At 36.4% G+C, this 14,739-nt stretch overlaps 1 protein-coding gene across 2 annotated transcripts in view; it reads left to right on the top strand.

Moving 5' to 3' along the window:
- LOC136034618 (tectonin beta-propeller repeat-containing protein-like) overlaps positions 1-13,842 on the top strand; it is a 93,205-nt gene extending 79,363 nt beyond the window's left edge. Inside the window, exons 20-22 of one of the 2 annotated variants that reach the window (XM_065715904.1) lie at positions 220-419; positions 4,222-4,338; positions 12,885-13,842. In XM_065715904.1, the coding sequence (XP_065571976.1) occupies positions 220-419; positions 4,222-4,338; positions 12,885-12,926 (359 nt within the window). In that variant the 3' untranslated portion in view covers positions 12,927-13,842. The remainder of the gene's footprint in view (positions 1-219; positions 420-4,221; positions 4,339-12,884) is intronic. The other variant, XM_065715905.1, reaches the window with a different exon arrangement.
- The last annotated feature ends 897 nt before the right edge of the window (positions 13,843-14,739 follow it).

The following is a 14,739-nucleotide window of genomic DNA, read 5'->3' as shown; positions in this document are numbered from 1 at the left end:
GTGTGGGAGGATCGATTTTGACCGTCACAATCAGCTTATCACCTTTGATGCTAGTGCGTTGGATATTGTTTTGAAAATAGCTTGAATTTCACATAAACTGTTTTAACCGGTTTCAAAAATTGTTTAGGATTTTTTCTTTTACGTTGTTTGCTGAAAAAAAAGATACGAAATTCTTTTATTTTAAGATATCAGAAGGAACTTACAAATCTTTCTTAATAGGAAGATACTGGTTGTACATTGAGAAGCCAAAAGATTTTGCTTTGTCAAAAGTTTCTGTTGGTCTTAATGCAGTTTGGGCGTTGGACGTGAATTTCAATCTTTATTTCCGACGAGAGGTGTCTTCGCAATATCCTGAAGGAACAGCATGGGAACTTGTTAGTGAGAATGTAATAGATTTTTCTGTTGGGCAAAACAATCAGGTAACATTTATGTGTTTCATTTTTCTGGTATCCTAAAATTGACTAATCTATGAAGCCTATCTATCTAATGATCTGTCTTATCTATGTGTATCTATTTACGTGTGTCCTATCTAGCTATCTGTCTTTCCAAAGACTGAAAGACCCTAGAAGATGTCTCTAAACTCACGATTACCTGTGGTTCTTAGTATTGAGTTAGTTAATAGGGTAAGCTGTTTATTCAAGTTCACATTATTTTTGTCAAGTTAATAATTTTTTTCCATTTGTTTTTACAGTATCTTTTTGATTAGTTTGGGCTTCCCTAGTTTTAAGGTAAGGTTTCTGTTAACCATGGGTAAAAGATTCAGAACATATTGAAATCATCCAAGAAAAAATGGAAAGAATTCCAAAGAAACATAAATTTTAATAGATTTATCGACAAAGAACGTCAGTGTGAATGAAGTATAGTATTATTCAGACTAGCCACAGTTTATCACTTTAAATGCAAATGATTTTTCAGGAGATACAATACCATAAACTTTTGCATCGATGATCTGACACCCATTTAAAGAAGGGAAAGTCAGCATTAGAATTTTCGTTTTTCCACCCAATAACGGCATTTACGACTCTTTGAAGATTATTTTGAGCTGTTTTTTATAGAAGAACAAAATCAGGAAACCATCTGACTCAAAATCAGTTTGGGTTTCAACTTGCTATAGGTTGCACATATGCTATTTTTTTTCTTCGTAAGTACTGTTATCGACGAAGATAGAAATGGTAATACTTTAGTTTTAGCTGGACCTGACTCCTCACCTTGGATTCTTTAGCGTATTCTGAGATACTTCTGATTGTTGCAAACAGCCTTCCACCTTCTACCTAAGCCCCATTTTCAGGCCTCACATATCTAATACGGAGTTGGACAAGGGTTTTGCCGATCGCTTGTTGAATACTGGTGTTCGGGTCTTTCAGAACCCATGCTCAACCATTTTATTCTGGCTCCTTCTAATTTCCAAGAACCTAAGTCCAACATGCTTGAAACCCGTAGATAAAAACGCTTAGGAGTTTCGCTTTGTTGAACACGGAGAACCTGAAAACGGTTTTTGTCGAACCTGATTAAAACATGCTTCAAACCTTGTGCCTGAAAACGAAACTCTAGATTGTGAAGCTAATAAGAAAGCACAATATTACTGACCTATATGTGAAAATTGACGCACAAATCAAAAACCACTATTGCAAAAGTCATCGTCTCCAACGGTACGTTATATCATAAAATAATAGTAATAATTTATTTGTAACCAGCACAAGCTTAAGATTCGTCACAACGACTTTTCCAGACACTAATCCAAATTTATGCAATATTCTCCTATTCTGCTTACAAGGTGGAAGAAAAAGCAAAATTTACAGAAACAGAAATTCTTAGTGAGAACATGTTGCTTTTTCAAAAATGAGTAAAACCCAGAAAGATATAAAACTGGATGATCACAAAACAACAGACCGAATGTGTACTGAATATTATCGTGTGATTGTACGTTCCTGTTATAAATTTGTCATTTTTGCCTGTTGTTTGTGAAGGTATTGTTTATTTGGCGTGAAAGGGATTTTTGTGTACTGATTGTCTTGTTTTTTTTTTCTCTTCTTCTGTTTTACACTTCAGTGTTTGGTTTTTGTTGGACAGTTTATCAACACATTTGCATATTCATTGCTGTATTTGATTTGGACATACCAATGCTTTAGTGAAAAGATACCCAATACTTTTCTAATGTAGTTTCTTAGGACAAGGTTAATAACAAGAGATTTTGAAATCCCTATCCCCCACAAGGATAAGATTAAGGTCATACCCTAGAAAGGCACTATCATTCACTCTCATATTACTTCCCACAAATTTGATTGGGGCCCAAAGTCTCTTTCTGGTGTTTCTGGAATTCTGGAAAAAGCATTTAGGAATTACCCTTCTATACACAGGTTGAATCAGTCCTTGACTCTAGAAAGTCATAACTAAGACATTGGATGTTACTTCTGTCTAAGTTTGTTTAAATCAAGTAACTTCTTTTTGGTAGATACCCTGATAAACTCGAATTTCAGGACCTTCTCCCCCACCCTCAGAGTTCGAGTGGATTTTTTTACTAGCTGTTTTTGATTGAAACTGACAACCTAGGCTACTGATACTGCTAATGCTGACATCTTGCTGCAGCACAAAGCCCTCTGGGTCTGTAAGTTCCTATCATACCACAAATGGTAAACGTCTTTATTATAAAAGCTTTGGAGTTTTGTTGCGAAGTGACAATTTTTTCTGGTAGATGGGCTGGAGATGACATATAATGAAAAACCTCTTTTCCTTGCCCATGATTTGAATATCATGTGGACTTGTTTCAATCTGGTTCTTTGCTGGTGAAGATCTAAAATATCATTAAAAAAAAAATAGGAATTTGGGAATTTGACTTTTCCTCAATCCCTTCCTGAAAAAAAAAAACAAGAGGTGAATTATTAAAATTTACGACTCTCAAGGAGGAAGTTTCTTGTTCTAAACGGATTCTACAACACTGTAAGATATATATGGAGCTTACTAAGAGAAATCTCTTTAAATTTTCTTTTTATATAAACTATGAAGCTTAAAAAAATTACAAATCTCGAAAGTTACTGTAAGTTTTTCAAACTCGAGAGAAACATATTTCCTCTTCCTTCTTCGATCCCCATATCGGGAAAAATTTCCAAATTTGTGCGTCTCTGTTTCTTAGCTACAAGCTGCTTAGGATGAAAAATAAATATGACACGGGTATGTTCTATACAATCCTGATGTTTTCAGGAATTTATTGAAAGGCTTACTTTATGAAAGAATTTGAAGTATGATAGCTTCAGATTGCACGTATTCTGTGTGAAGGTACGTAGTAAAAATTCAAGGGGACGGATCTTTTGCTTCGTTGAAAATGATTGTTGCACATGTGGAACTTCCTAGAAGGAAGGGAGAGCTCAAGGAGAGATGGTGGTTGGAAGGCTCGTTGGAAAGTGGTACGGAATGGGAGGTCAGAGATATCCTTAACTATCTCAAAGCGTTTTTGCATGTAGAATAATGTCAAGAAGGGTGTAACTGGGGGTTCGGTGAATTCCAACAATCCTGCGATTTAATAATCATTTATATAAGATCTACTTAGTAAGATAGATTAATGGTTATTGTCTCTTTTATGCACAATTGTTCTCCGGTTTGATCCAGTATGAAGACAATTTTCTAATTTGGTCAAGCTTCTGATTTTGTGGCAAGAAGTGATAATAGAGGGAGGGTCAACGGGGAATTTGGGATAGCTTGTTTTTGGAAGGTGGGGTAGTTGATGGTAGAGTGATACTAGAAAGCACTAACAATCACATATGTGATGCAAAAAGCATATGACAAACCATTGAAAAGATCTTGAGCCATATTTGGCTACATTGGCTTCTTTTTTAAAAAACTGATTTCAAAGTGATTGGAAGACTTGAAAAAAATGAAGTAATATCAACAAATCAATATTTTTTATGAAATGTAGCAAACTGGGCTGTTGTTTTCAGCATGAGAGACGTCAGTCTAGATTTGAAATCTAGGTTCTCTCTCTCCCTCTTTCGTGCTATATCTCTCTTTCAATCCCTCCGGGTGTCCTTTTTTTCTCTTTCGTTCTTTCTTTCTCTCTTTATTTTTTCCCTCTCTTTTTTTCTCATCCTACAATTCGGCCTCCATCTTGGCTAAAAAATTCTCAAATTCTGGTTTGTAACACGTTAAAAGTAGTGAATTTTTTCATTTTTAGGGCACTGTTTTAAGTTTGGTTTATTTGCGTGTCCTCTTTCGAAGATTTTTTTCCAGGTGTGGGCTATTCTCGACAAAAAAGGATGTAAAAAATCTGGCATAACTATGTTGACAAGGAGGACTTTGCTTGGAGATGATAACCCAGTTGGTGTCGGCTGGGAGACAGGAATAGTTGTGAGTATTGAAAACACAGTTAGGAATGCAATACTTTTAAAAAGGCGAGTTTAAAATAGATCCATGGAGAGTCTTCATAGTAGGGTCGTTTTTGGATTTTTTTTTTTTTTTTTGCCTGAAAAAATTAGGATGGACATTTTTTAAAGAGAGTTTGATTATAATTTTTTTTTTAGAAAACATTAATAAACAACGCTTCGCTAACCCAACAACCTGTATCTACCCTAAGGGCTATTTAAAGTGGTTTAATAACCCAGTTCCTCGGGCGTTGTAATCTTGGCATAGATATTCTTAACTATCTAAACCTACACTTTCTCCTTTAGCTAGCAGGAAAAATCAGTTTTTTTGGTTTTTTGTTTTTCGTTTTTTGTTTTTTTTTACTGAATCTACCAGTCGAAGATTTTTTTTCAACCGAAAAATTCTTTGTATCATAGTGAATCTCAATACTATAAAGGCAAATAAAGAAAATTAAATCAATGTCCTGAATTCAAGTACTTAAGAGTGAGTTCAGTGTGCTAAATAAATGCAAAATTTTCAATACTGTTAAGGATAATATTCCATCATTGCTGATGATTATGTCTCTCATCCTCGTGACGTTATCTATTTTTCTGAGTAAAGATTTTTACTCAGAATTTTTCAAATTAGGCTCTCACTGGCCAACTATAGCTGTAGGGAGAAGTGAATCCAGAAATTTGATCTAGATGGGGGATGTAGAGATGGTCAATTTGGATTTTGCTACTAAAAAGTTCAAATTGTCAAAACATGAAGTTTGCACAGGATTGAGGACACTATTTTGTAACATGTGAGATCATGGGGGCTTCATCTTAGCTTTATTGGTTTGGACTAAAGATTTAAAATCCAGATTTTTCCAGTAATTTATACCAACAATATTATTTATCTGATGATAGTATGAGGCAGTGATTCCTGAAGTCAAACTCACACGAGGGAATGACGACTCTCATCAAACGCTGTAGTTTGCTGATTTCGCTTTGATTTGAGCAGCCCTCAACTCACCTGTATCTTCTTTTAATACTCACTACAAGATATGGTAATGTTCTTACCTTTTGTCAAAGTTTATCAGTCGGTCCTTAATCGTAGAACGTAGTATTTACATTATTTGTTTATTTTGCATAAAAAAGGGAAGGCCCTTGGGATCCTATAATTATTTTAATAAGATCTACAAAATTTATCTACGATCCAAATTCGAATCTGGTATACCATTTTCGTCTTTCTAATGCAATCAGCGACTTGCGCAGGGGGAGGGCTTCGGGATGGCTTCGGTCTGTGTCTTTGTGTGTGTCTGTGCATATGTGTATGTCTTCTCCCCCCAAACTCCTAAATTTACCGAATTTTTTGGACATTTCTTATTCAAATTACCGACTACAGTTTGTTTTTTATCATTGCCACAAACCCCCCCCCCCCACCCCCTGATTAATTCCTATGTACTTGCCTGAATGCAATTTAATGATATATTAAAAAATTAGTCATTTTGAGAATTAGTCAATAGACAATAGAAAATTAGTCATTTTGAATTAGTAAAAACATTAGTCATTTGAAATTATTCATTTGCATTAATTAAGGTCACTTCCCTGAAACGTTTCTTGATATGCCTATGCCAAATAGCCGAGCTCTTGACCAAACCCTGAGCCCAGCAATGTATAACAAGCCTATCAGTGTTCGAACGCTTATTAATAAACCTTTCTATATGAAATAAAACGATTTTTCACACGTTGAACCCTTGCCCCTGGGGCTACATGGTTCATGCTACCTTTGAAGTTTCTTTTTCTTTTCAATCTATCTTATTAAAATCGGCTACCTTGAAGTTTTGACGCGACGTAATTTGTATCAGTGATTGACTACGCGAAAATGGCGTGGAAGGATGCCTGCTTGTCTTTGATAACCTGTGGCTCTTATAAAAGGTACTAGAACTTGTAATTTCCATCTAAATGAGACTTCTCCTAAAATTTTAAGCCGGATTAACTTTGGAATATATTATAATATTGAGAGTGCAGATATATTTTACCGTGTCGCTGAAGAATTAAGAATTCGGACTGTTCTTTTCTTTCAAAAAGAAAAACCTCGATACGGATTAACAGTATTGTGATCTACTGACCTAGATTCAGGTATTTAATTACATTTCATGTATCATTTATATTTCAGTCGCTAATGACCTCTTGTCGTGTGCAAAAAGTAACCAGTTATGTTTTCCTATTGAATGTGTCTGGACTTCTAAATTAGTATAATGTCGAATGAGAAAGAAAGACTTGTGCATAATGGTTTGCTAAATTATTTATCGCGAGCGCTCCAAGCAAATAAGACTGATGAAACTTGCGGAAAGGCAGTGGGATTTTATGACAAGGATACGATTATAAAAGCTAAGGATACACTTTGACACTATTCGAATACTTCAAGTCGCAACGTTGCTCGCCAAAAGATTGCCGATAATGTGTTAGATATGATGAAACTGATCCAATTGTGTAAGACTAACCCGATCAAATTGCCGAAATTCGTAATTTTTGATCCTACGGAGGTCCCAACTACACCTGGTGAATTGAGTGCTATTGTTACTCAGAAAGTGACAGAAATCTCCAATAATTTGAAGGACTTTATTGAAAGTGAGAAAAAAGCCTGTGCAGCTGAGAAACTTGCTACATCCATGAATCAATTAGTCACTCCACCGGCCAAGCCTTCCTATGCGGTTATTCTCAAGAAGCCCCCCTTAGACCTTAAAAAGCCTGACTCCCGTAAAGCTTATCTGGAGAATGTTTGTGGAGAAGCTAGTGGGAATATAATCGAGCTTCGTCCGAGTAGAGACGCCTGGAAAGTAGTCACAAAGGATAAAAGTGGTGCCGAATCTATTATGTGACGCATAACCGGGAATAACCCTGAAGTCGAGCCTAAACTCCAATGCTTCTCCTTTTTCGGTATTATCCGTTATGTTCCTGAAGATTTGAATGAAAATAGCCTATGTAATCTGATTGTCAACTGTTTGAAAGCAACTCAAATCCGAAACACCCGTTTGTTTAAGCTTCTTTTTGAGTCTAAAGAGGACCTCGAGTCTTCTATTCGCTTTCCGCCCATCATAGGGTACGAAAGACTCCCCATTAGTATATTTCAACGCTTGCCACCCCAATGCTTCTCTTGCCAGTCATATGGTCATTTTGCGTCTGCGTGCTCAGGTACGCAAAAATGTTCCAGGTGTGGTGAGGCTGGCCACTCCACAACCAAAAATAATCCTTGTACCAAGGCACTTAAGTGTGCTCTTTGCAATTCCTCCGACCACCCATGTTACAGTTTTAAATGTCCTGTCGCTCAGTATCTTCTAAAGAATTCCAATATCTGAAGAAACCTTAAAAATTGTATTTTGGAACATCAATGGGAAAGTTCTACCGAAACATCACCTACTGTCTGAACTTTGCTTGCGGTTTGACGTGGTGGGTCTTCAGGAACACTTCTTGTCAAGCGATAGTCGTCAACTGTTGGAGTTCACGTCTTCTCATAATCTGTTTTTCCACCATGCTAAGTCCACTCGCGGTAGGCCTTCGGGTGGTTTGACCCTGATGATACGGAAAGAGCTACTTGGTAATCTAGTTGCTAAGTCCGACAGTTTCCTTGCGGTTAAAGTTTCGAATGTGGTCATATTCGTAGTTTATTTTCCTACTAATTACCGTAATGATATGTCTGAGAGGAAGTTCTCTCTCACATGTACATCTATTGCCAAGCTAGTATCAAAATATGAAGTTGAAGGCCTAAGTTGCCTCCATTTGGTGACTTCAACTGTGAACTGTCTGACCCTGAAAACAATAGATCTCAGATTTTGCTCCATGCTTGTCCAAGTCTAACCTATGTTGGAAATGATCGTGATTTTACGTACATCCATCAATCTGGCTCCGTGTCTCAGTTGGACTATTTCTATTGTTCTTCTATGATTAAACCCACCTCTAATACTACGGTTCTTCTTGATTACTCCATATCCGACCACATGCCGATCTGTAATTCTTTTCAAATAAAGCCCTTGCCGCAAGCTTCACCCACAAATTCCCCACCTAAATGGTTGTTCAGCCTCAACTGGGAAGGTGCTAACATCGATTCCTACCAGAGTTCATGTGACTACATACTGTCGAAGATCCGAATTCCTTTCGCACTTCTCTGTTGTCCGAACATGACAGTAGACTCAGAAAAAACCATCCTACTAAACATCTACTGTTCTGAGATAACGCATGCTATCCATACAGCTGAGAAAACTGCAGTTCTGGTTCGCAAAATTCGCCACGGCACGGAAGTGCGTAACTGGCGGAATAGTCCTAATCTCCTGGCTGCATGTGATTCAGCAAAATTCTGGCTACATTTTTGTTCAAATTGTGGGAAGCCGCGCTCCGGAGTAGTCAACGCTGTTCGAATTTACACGAAACGTAAATTTTCCAAAGCCATCGCACAGCATAAGGCTAACAAAATTGCCCGTACCAGCGAGATTGTCGATAATTCGCCTCTTGCTTTATGGCATCTCCGAGCTAAGAATAAATCTTCCAATGGCCCGCCCTGCATGTCAGAAAAAGACTGGTGCGACTACTTCAGAGACCAATTTTCAGCCCCTAATTCCTACCTAGATAACACCTTTTGCCAGGCCCTCGATAAGGAGCTTCAGTTTGCAGTTAAGGATATTGGTGTCCTGGTCACTCCGTCCTTGATGCGTTCCAAAATTGATACGTTAAAAAAAAAGAAATCTAAGGGCATCGATGGTATATCTGGTACCCATTTAAGCTTTGCCAGCAATCTTCTCCTAGAGCACCTTTCTCTGCTATTTCAAATGATTTTCATTACTGGCATCGTTCCAGACAGCTTTGGTGTTGGATTGGTCCATCCTATTCTCAAAAAAGGTAAACCAGCTGACCAGTGCGCTTCATATCGTCCGATCACTGTTTCAACTACTTTTTGTAAGCTATTTGAATCCCTTATTTTGGATGAAATTGCACTTCGATGCACTACTCCGGACGACCAGTTCGGGTTCAAAAAGCACTCAGGACGGGAACACGTTCACAGCGTTCTTGCCAATCTTCTTATTGATGCAGATAAAAATGGTGATCTTCTCGTCTTTGGAGCACTTGATGTTAGTAGAGCCTTCGATTCTGGCATCCATGGCCATATTCTGCTCAAAGCTCTTCAGCGAGATGTTTCCTCTTGCATCCTTTCCCCTGTTTACAGTATGTGCAACAAGCTCTCGGCTGTCATCCTGATCCCCTCTCCGTCCGGCACTTTTCCTTCTAAAGAAATGCTGAGTGTCAAGAAAGGCGTACGTCAAGGTGGCAAAACTTCTCCGTCACTGTTTAATAACGCTATTATCGAAGCACAGCAAGTAATAAAGCCGTCATGCTTTTTCCGTGGGATTAATCTTTCGCTGCTGAACTTTGCTGATGACATTCTTCATGTTTCTCGTTCAATATCTTTATTTCAGCAAAGTTACGACTCACTTGCAGCGGCATACGAGCAGATCGGACTTTCCTTCAACGAGTCTAAAACAGAACTTCTTTTCTTCAATGGTTCAAAAAATGAGCTTTCAATTAACCTCTCCGTTAAAATTGGCGACACTGATTAAGCCTTATGAGTCCCTTACGTATCTTGGCCTTCCTCTTTCTTCTACATTGAAGGACACACGCTCAGCACTGACAAACCATATCTGTTCCCGTCTACGAGCGTCTTACGGATTACTTGTTGCCAATAAGTATCGTTTCAACCGTCCTCTCCTTGCCCGGCTATACAATGCTTTCACTACCCCCCATCTGCTTGCTCTGGTTCCCTTCTGGAAAATATTCACAGCTACCGAAAAGAAAGCCATTTGCAGCGCATTTTACAGATATGCTAAGTTTCTCCTGCGTCTCCCTTTGTGGCACAGCAATGGCGACATCTCCAGGAAATATAAGGTCACCAACCCTTCCATGGCCATAGAGAGAAGAATCTCCAAATTCAGTACCAATGTTTTAAGAGCCAACCACCCCTGGACTAGTGTTATTTTATAATATTTGTGGTGGAAGTGTATTTAAATTTTAGTGCTTTTCTTTCTTTTTCTTTTATATACTCCGTTTTTGACGGGTAATAAATTAATAATAATAATAATAAATGAGAATTCCTAAATGAGACTTCTCCTAAAATTCCTTAATAATCAGCTAAACATAATCGCTCCTGATGAAATTAACAACAAAAATAAATAAACATGCTCATTTGACGAAAGCACAAAATCTAGCAGTTAGAATTTAGCAATTAGAAGCTTGAAAATTCTCTTCCAGATGTTCCTAGGGATTCAGAATTTGAGGGTACAATTTACATCAAAATCAGACCCCTTTTGGTGGGCTTTTTCCCTCCTTTTTCTGAAACTATACAAATTTACTTACTCTACTAACTTTTATGGAACTTTCATACTTGACAATTTCTTTTCGCATTTGGAATCTGCAGAAAGTGAAGACTTTTTTTTATGTATGTATTGCTTCGAAAATTCTATTTTTTAGAGTTTTTGTTACTGTTACATTTTTGCTACCTCTAACTGTTTGACTAGCAGTTAACAAGGCATAGCAGAGGCTGATGAAACCTCCTACTATATCTTTTTTAGTTCTCTTTCCCTGGCTGTAAATTTTTCTTGTTTGAATTTTCCTTTTCTTTTCGCGATTCTTCATTTTATGTCTAGTAGAATCTGGCCAATGTGGTTTTCGAATTCTGTTTCGTGTAAACTTTGTTACCTATGAGAAGGAGGATTCGTGTAAATAACTGTGGTTATACCGCTTGGCAAACATAGCTTACTTGTTATACACTAGCAGCGCATTACAGCGCATATGGAGAGTGTTGTTTTCCCCAGTATGTGTCAACAAAAAATTGCGGTTTGGTCAAAATGTGTTTTCTATAAGATATTACATCCGGGAAAGTTAGGGATAGTCAAATTATTAGTGTTGGGATACTGCCACTTTAAAATAATTTGTATTAGACGCAGGTCTAATAAAAAAATTACATATTTTGATTGATTTTTTTCCTGTGTCACATGTTTACAAGCTTATTTTGTTTCTCGTTTGTTGACTAACATAGAAGCTCGTGTAATGATGTTGTTTAATTTTACTTGCGTCAGTGCTGAGCTTTTTTGCTTTGATTTTTTTTTGCGTTTCTCCTAGGTATTAGTGAGGGCATTAACATTCTTTTTTTCCGTTAAAAACTTTCTTGTAGGCAGAGCCTATTCTATCTTTTTCTGTAAAATTGAAGAGCCAAGAATTATGCTTGGGGGTTATAATTTTACATTATCTGAATAATATTTGGGACTAGAACACACTGGCTCTCTCCAAAATATCTTTCAGGTTGGTCCACTCTGGTTTGGCTGCTCTTGGGCTTCAAAGATACAAATATATTAGAATGTCTGCCCTTTTTTCCATCAGTTTTTACATGTTTAGCCACTCCTCATTAGTAAAATGTTTTGATAAACATGCATTCTTTTCTATTCCAAGAAAGCTCTTCGGATTATTTTTTCCTCATATCCCCCACCCTTCCCCTAATTTTGTTATTGTCCACTCACAGAAAAAATTCTTTGTACGTGCCTGATGTGGGTGTTATGAATGTAGCCAACTAGTGTCAACTGCTACTCAATATTCAAACCTATTTATTCAGTGCTAAAACTAGATGGGAAGTGAACTATGAAAATGAAGCCAAAGTACGAAGAAAGGGTTTAATTTTAATTTATTTATTGTTATAACTCCTACTATACAGCGCGGCTAAAACCAAAAAGAATATTTCTTGATTTTTCTAATTCTGTGAGTGAGATGAGACACTAATAAATATAGATGTTTCGGGCTCTCCTGGCTCAGAACATATCAAGTGTACTATCAGAACAGTACATTTTAAAAACATAACAAACCATATCCAAAAGACACAAAACAAAAAAAGGCAAGCTTCGGGAAGGTAGAAGGGAAGAGTTTTGTCATTGTTGGTCTTCAATGCCTTAAGGTGCTAATGACTTTGTAGTAGTAGTCTACCTGAAACAGTAATTCCTTCACTTCAATAATTTAAATTTTCATCATTTTGTGAAGCAAGTGGATGCAGGCAAAGGACTCAAAGTGTAAAAGTTTGTATGAATTTTAGCTTGATAATTTATATGAGGGAAGGGTGATGTTCAGTATAGATAGAACCAAGAGTTATAACTTTTCAACAAAATTCGTAGTTGGGCAAGTACTGTGAATTTTTGTCTTTTTTACTCAACCAGTCCGCATAAATGTCAGTGAAAACTTTAAGAAAATAAACTGCACCTAGGCAAAGAGGGAGGGGGACTAGAAAATCTGTTTTTTAGGAACACGAGGTGATTTGGATATCCCATGGTTAGAATGTACAAGAGTGGCTATTTTGACAATGAATGAGAACACAAAGGATAATAAGATATTCTTCAATTGAGCTTTGTCTTTTAATTTGTATGTATAAGTCCACATTAAATATCGTTCAGAGGTACATTAGAGCCTGATTGTCCCGCAATTGATGAACCGAAGTAACTGTAAAGTCCTCAGTATATTCTTTTCTTTTGTTTCCAGGGCTACTGGACTGCTATATGCACGAAAGGCGATATTGTTTGATTACCTGGTCTTCTTTGCCTGAAAATGAGGCTTGACATCTATTGCTGTTGCCTTTGGGAATTTTTTTACTGCAGCTGTTCAATTTCGAAGTGTTCTAGAATTTTTATGTCTGTTTGCAGTTTGTTGTACTCTATACTTTCCATATTACTTGAACTCTTTTGTTTCTTTATCTTTGAATTGATACGGTAATATTTGGTTTAAACTAACATCGATTGGTACATAATTATTATTTCTTTTTTTACTTGGTGGCTTTGCCATTCTCTTACTTATATATTTATCAACTAGGTTTAATCCTCCTTATTTGGGATATGGGGGGGGGAGTTGATGGTTACACTAGTCAAAATTTAATTTGTATTGATCAATATCAATTTCGATACTGGCTCTGGTGTAGAATCTGCCTTCATAAATGAAATGGCGAGTAATATTTTCGTCTGGTTAAAGTTCAATTCTAGACTAAAATTAAACTTTAATTCTGAATTAAAATTAAGTTGAATTTAATTGCCGTCTATAAGCTTCTTTTGCGTCCCTTTATCATGAGTTGAATTTGATTGTATAAAAGAATAAAATTGCCCAAATCCAGAAAAAAATAGAATTTAAACAATTTTTGTGGAAAAATTGGGTTTTACTTAAATCAACATAAAAATGTTAATTGATGCCCAAAAAAAAGTTCAAACTCACTGTTTAGCACTATTAGTAAAGGAAACTATTTGTTTACAGTTAAAAGAAGTGTTGTACTTGTGTGATATATTCCATAACATTTGGTGAGATAAGCATCATGCTTCCCTTATTTCGGTATAGCTCATTGCCTATGAACTAAGTTCAAAAACCTTTTCTAGTCTTTTCATCTCTGATTCCATTGCCATTTTGTTGCAGCTTTATTTCCTACACTATTAAATTTCATTGATTTTTTCTTTTATTTAAGAGTATATATTTATTTACTTTATTTCACTAGTAGATTGGAAATTTGATTTGTTTTAAATTGTTTCTTTACCTAAACTGTTCTTGATGTGTGTGTGCTTAATATATTAATTCACAGCCAAACTTATATCCTTTTTCAGGTAGAGAAATTTTTTAACGCACAATTTAACCAGTAAGTCAACCTTATAGCGGGTATCTACCCGCTTCACCGGGTTCACATCCATCGGGTGCCAAATGAAAATCAAGTTGTCTTCGAATGGGGTTGAAAGATTTCTGTAGAAACAACTTAAATGAAGTTTGGATATCATAGGAGAGGGCATGGAGCTAATCTTAATAGATCGGGGGGCCCTTTGATAGCCAGGTGGTACGGTTGGTTGTTAGGAGTAGTACTTGTAGTAACTGGTTCTTGAGAGTTTTTGACATTTTGAACAGTAAAAAAATAAGAAGTAATGTTTAATACAGGTCTTAAGAATCTTTTTTTTACTAACTTGACACTTTGTTGGTAATTTTCTACTTGTGCAACCTTAGCATAGTCTGTACCGAACAGAGACCATTAAGGCTAATCATATTGCTAAAAACAGAAGGGAAAAAGTTGACTTTGTAAAAAAAAGTAAAAAACAGAAGAGAGAAAAAAAAAGCAAATTTTACAGTTTTTTCCTGAGGAAATGAACATGTTGGCTATTCCTTTATCGTAAGTCAGGAAGTTTTGCTGAAGGAAACAAACCGCATATCACCTAAGCCCTTATTCGCACAAGAAAAAACTTTTTTCGTTAATCTCTGTAGAGATGATCTATTAAAATTCATTTTGATTTTTGCCTTATCAAACGAATAAATGTTTCTTCCAGTTAAAAAAATTGAGTTCGCTTTAATTTTTTTTTATTTCCTCCCTTTCTGA

Source organism: Artemia franciscana, chromosome 13, assembly GCF_032884065.1.
Source record: "Artemia franciscana chromosome 13, ASM3288406v1, whole genome shotgun sequence".
Taxonomy (NCBI): Eukaryota; Metazoa; Arthropoda; class Branchiopoda; order Anostraca; family Artemiidae; genus Artemia; species Artemia franciscana.
Note: the sequence above shows the minus strand (reverse complement) of the source record. Positions and strands in the feature narration are given on the sequence as shown.